Raw genomic sequence first — 5071 nt, forward strand, 5'->3', positions numbered from 1 at the left:
TTGATTTGTTTAACACTTTTTTGGTTACTACATGTAGAAAATAGTAAAAATAAAGAAAAACCCTTGAATGAGTAGGTGTGTCCAAACTTTTGACTGGTGCTGTATATATACTGTTTATGTCTATCTCTGTGCTCTGGTATACAGGTATACCGGTGCTGACAGGTGTATAAAATCGAGCGCACAGCCATGCAATCTCCATAGACAAACATTGGCAGTAGAATGGCCCGTACTGAAGAGCTCAGTGACTTTCAAAGTGGCACCGTCATAGGATGCCACCTTTCCAACAAGTTAGTTTCTTTAACATTTCTGCCCTGCTAGAGCTGCTCCGGTCAACTGTAAGTGGTGTTATTGTGAAGTGGAAACGTCTAGGAGCAACCATGGCTCGGCCGCGAAGTGGTAGGCCACACAATCTCACAGAACGGGACCGCCGAGTGCTGAAGCGTGTAGCGCGTAAAAATCATATGTCATCGGTTGCAACACTCACTACCGAGTTCCAAACTGCCTCTGGAAGCAATGTCAGCACAATAACTGCTCGTCTGGAGCTTCATGAAATGGGTTTCCATGGCCGAACAGCCGCACACAAGACTAAGATCGCCATGCGCAATGCCAAGCGTCGGCTGGAGTGGTGTAAAGCTCGCCGCCACTGGACTCTGGAGCAGTGGAAACGCGTTCTCTGGAGTGATGAATCACGCTTCACCATCTGGCAGTCCAACGGGCGAATCTGGGTTTGGCAGATGCCAGGAGAACGCTACCTGCCTCAATGCATAGTGCCAAGTGTAAAGTTTGGTGGAGGAGGAGTAATGGTCTGGGGCTGTTTTCATGGTTCGGGCCCCTTAGTTCCAGTGAAGGGAAATCTTAACACTACAGCGTACAATGACATTCTAGACGATTCTGTGCTTCCAACTTTGTGGCATCGAACACAGTAATTACGACAACTTCCGGAAGACGTCCTCCAGCCTATCAGAGACAGGACAGTCTGGGGAGCACAGATATAACTGGCTGACTGACTGCTGCAGTCTGGGGAGCACAGATATAACTGGCTGACTGACTGCTGCTGTCTGGGGAGCACAGATATAACTGGCTGACTGACTGCTGCTGCCTGGGGAGCACAGATATAACTGGCTGACTGACTGCTGCCTGAGCAGAGACGAGGCCTATCAGAGACAGGACAGTCTGGGGAGCACAGATATAACTGGCTGACTGACTGCTGCTGCCTGGGGAGCACAGATATAACTGGCTGACTGACTGCTGCCTGAGCAGAGACGAGGCCTATCAGAGACAGGACAGTCTGGGGAGCACAGATATAACTGGCTGACTGACTGCTGCTGTCTGGGGAGCACAGATATAACTGGCTGACTGACTGCTGCTGTCTGGGGAGCACAGATATAACTGGCTGACTGACTGCTGCTGTCTGGGGAGCACAGATATAACTGGCTGGCTGACTGCTGCTGTCTGGGGAGCACAGATATAACTGGCTGACTGACTGCTGCCTGAGCAGAGATGAGGCCTATCAGAGACAGGACAGTCTGGGGAGCACAGATATAACTGGCTGGCTGACTGCTGCTGTCTGGGGAGCACAGATATAACTGGCTGGCTGACTGCTGCTGTCTGGGGAGCACAGATATAACTGGCTGACTGACTGCTGCTGCCTGGGGAGCACAGATATAACTGGCTGACTGACTGCTGCTGCCTGGGGAGCACAGATATAACTGGCTGGCTGACTGCTGCTGCCTGGGGAGCACAGATATAACTGGCTGACTGACTGCTGCTGCCTGGGGAGCACAGATATAACTGGCTGACTGACTGCTGCTGCCTGGGGAGCACAGATATAACTGGCTGGCTGACTGCTGCTGTCTGGGGAGCACAGATATAACTGGCTGACTGACTGCTGCCTGAGCAGAGATGAGGCCTATCAGAGACAGGACAGTCTGGGGAGCACAGATATAACTGGCTGGCTGACTGCTGCTGTCTGGGGAGCACAGATATAACTGGCTGACTGACTGCTGCTGTCTGGGGAGCACAGATATAACTGGCTGACTGACTGCTGCCTGAACAGAGATGAGGCCTATCAGAGACAGGACAGTCTGGGGAGCACAGATATAACTGGCTGGCTGACTGCTGCTGTCTGGGGAGCACAGATATAACTGGCTGACTGACTGCTGCTGTCTGGGGAGCACAGATATAACTGGCTGACTGACTGCTGCCTGAGCAGAGATGAGATGATGACTTTAAGGAATTTAAAATAAATTTCAAATAAAAACTAAGTAATATACACAACTGAAATATTTGATTATTTCACAGTAATTTACTGTTGTTCTATTGATGTCTACCCAATGTTGACCCAACAGAGACAATGGAATATTTTCAATGTTTTGGCAATTGAATGTTCACTATTTTTGGCTTTGGTCACTTTACCCCTACCTACATGTACAAATTACCTGGACTAACCTGTACCCCCTCACATTAACTAGGTACTGGTACCCCCTGTATATAGCCTCATTATTACCTGGACTAACCTGTACCCCCCCCACATTGACCCGGTACCGGTACCCCCTGTATATAGCCTCATTATTACCTGGACTAACCTGTACCCCCACATTGACTAGGTACTGATACCCCCTGTATATAGCCTCATTATTACCTGGACTAACCTGTACCCCCACATTGACTAGGTACTGATACCCCCTGTATATAGCCTCATTATTACCTGGACTAACCTGTACCCCCACATTGACTAGGTACTGATACCCCCTGTATATAGCCTCATTATTACCTGGACTAACCTGTACCCCCACATTGACCCGGTACTGGTACCCCCTGTATAAAGCCTCATTATTACCTGGACTAACCTGTACCCCCACATTGACTAGGTACCGGTACCCCCTGTATATAGCCTCATTATTACCTGGACTAACCTGTACCCCCACATTGACCCGGTACTGGTACCCCCTGTATATAGCCTCATTATTACCTGGACTAACCTGTACCCCCACATTGACTAGGTACCGGTACCCCCTGTATATAGCCTCATTATTACCTGGACCAACCTGTACCCCAGCCCATTGACTAGGTACTGGTACCCCCTGTATATAGCCTCGTTATTACCTGGACTAACCTGTACCCCCACACATTGACTAGGTACCGGTACCCCCTGTATATAGCCTCATTATTACCTGGACTAACCTGTACCCCCACATTGACTCGGTACCGGTACCCCCTGTATATAGCCTCATTATTACCTGGACTAACCTGTACCCCCACACATTGACTAGGTACCGGTGCCCCCTGTATATAGCCTCATTATTACCTGGACTAACCTGGACCGTGATTATTTTTTAATAACCGGACCGACCTCAAAAAGCACTAATCGCTCAGCACTACAGGCCAGTAATGTGGAGCGAATGCAATGTTGCTGATCCTCTGTGTTTTCCAATGTGTGTGTTTCAGGGGGATACTTCTGGTGACTACCGTAAGGCCCTCCTCCTGCTCTGTGGTGGCGATGACGCGTAACCGTGGCGATGACCCCTGAAGGGGGGCGGGACCCGGAGAGACCTCCGCTCTGACTGGCCCCTCTAGCGGTCAATCACTCTCTGAGTCCCGTGTCAGCCAATAGGAGAGCTCTGCTGGCCCCAGTGCAGCCCTGTGATTGGTTGTGAGTGATAAGACTTTAACCCTGTGTGTTTCTGTCAGGTAGCTAACATCCTTCCAGCTTTACTCTGCTTCAGATCTACAGCATTAAAGTCATATTAATGCCAGAAGTCATTTTTTATATATCAGTAATATAACAACCAAAGACTGTTTTAATGTTTTACTGTTTGTAAGGTAACAGTGAAGACGTAATAAAGGTTTTAATAGCAGGTTTGTAGTGAGACGTGTCTGTCTGTCTGTGTAGTGAGATCACATGGTCACTAGGAGACACAACTGTTTAAACTTTTATTCATTGATCCGTAGTTTGAGGTTTTATTGTGATTATAACAACACATGATACGCAGTCATCTAAAATAACATCTGACAGACAAACAAACAACTACATTCAATTCAGGAAGTACACCGAAATTCTAATTCTCTACAATTCATTTCAATGAGGAACATTTCTAATTGGACTTGGGTTTACATTCTCAATTGACTGCAATTGAAATGGTATTGACCCCAACCCTGATTATCTCTGCTTTTGTAAAACCTCAATTCTTTTGGGAAAGAGCACAGTTAGAAAGATATGGCATTTAGAAGCAAACCGGATGGACATCATGAAAATGATCGGAGAGGTTGAGAGTAGAAGAAGTTCAGGAGCAAAAAAATAAATAAATATATATATATATATATATATAGATATAGAATTATTGTAAAATTAACTCTGTCCATAAGGTGTAGATAGTAAGTATAGACCGGAAGTAGAGGCCTGGGCGTTGTTGTTCACTAATTTACTCCAAGTAGGGAAAGGATGGTGGGGTTGAAAAGTAATAAAGGGGAATATATATATAAAAAACATGGGGGATTGGAAGTGATGCAGACAATTACATTGATAGAAGATACAATCTATCTGCAATATTAAGCTGATCCATCCCCCGAAAAAAAAATAAAAAAAAAAAAAAAAAAAAAAATAACTCAATTCTTGACTGTCGCTACTTTCCAGGACTGATCGCACACACAGGATCATCGGGTTTAGGCGAGCGCCCCGTTTATTGTCTGGCAGTAAAGCACACGACGTAGGTGTTGAAGTTAGAATCAGACCGTTATGAATGAACATTCCTCCAGCTCCGTCTTCACCATAATAATCATTAACGGAAGGGAACTCAAACATGGCAGCCAAGGTGAACTGGACACCAGACCAATACCAGTTTATACCAGGAGAGGGACTGGACACCAGACCAATACCAGTTTATACCAGGAGAGGGACTGGACACCAGACCAATACCAGTTTATACCAGGAGAGGGACTGGACACCAGACCAATACCAGTTTATACCAGGAGAGGGACACCAGACCAATACCAGTTTATACCAGGAGAGGGACTGGACACCAGACCAATACCAGTTTATACCAGGAGAGGGACTGGACACCAGACCAATACC

At 46.9% G+C, this 5071-nt stretch overlaps 1 protein-coding gene across 1 annotated transcript in view; it reads left to right on the plus strand.

Moving 5' to 3' along the window:
* Positions 1 to 3839, plus strand: part of LOC311116790 (annexin A5-like) — a 6150-nt gene extending 2311 nt beyond the window's left edge. Inside the window, exon 5 of the mRNA XM_084191827.1 lies at positions 3448 to 3839. Within this exon, the coding sequence (XP_084047953.1) occupies positions 3448 to 3510 (63 nt within the window). The 3' untranslated portion in view covers positions 3511 to 3839. The remainder of the gene's footprint in view (positions 1 to 3447) is intronic.
* The last annotated feature ends 1232 nt before the right edge of the window (positions 3840 to 5071 follow it).

Source organism: Coregonus lavaretus, assembly GCF_964263955.1.
Source record: "Coregonus lavaretus genome assembly, contig: HAP1_SCAFFOLD_4706, whole genome shotgun sequence".
NCBI classification, from domain to species: domain Eukaryota; kingdom Metazoa; phylum Chordata; class Actinopteri; order Salmoniformes; family Salmonidae; genus Coregonus; species Coregonus lavaretus.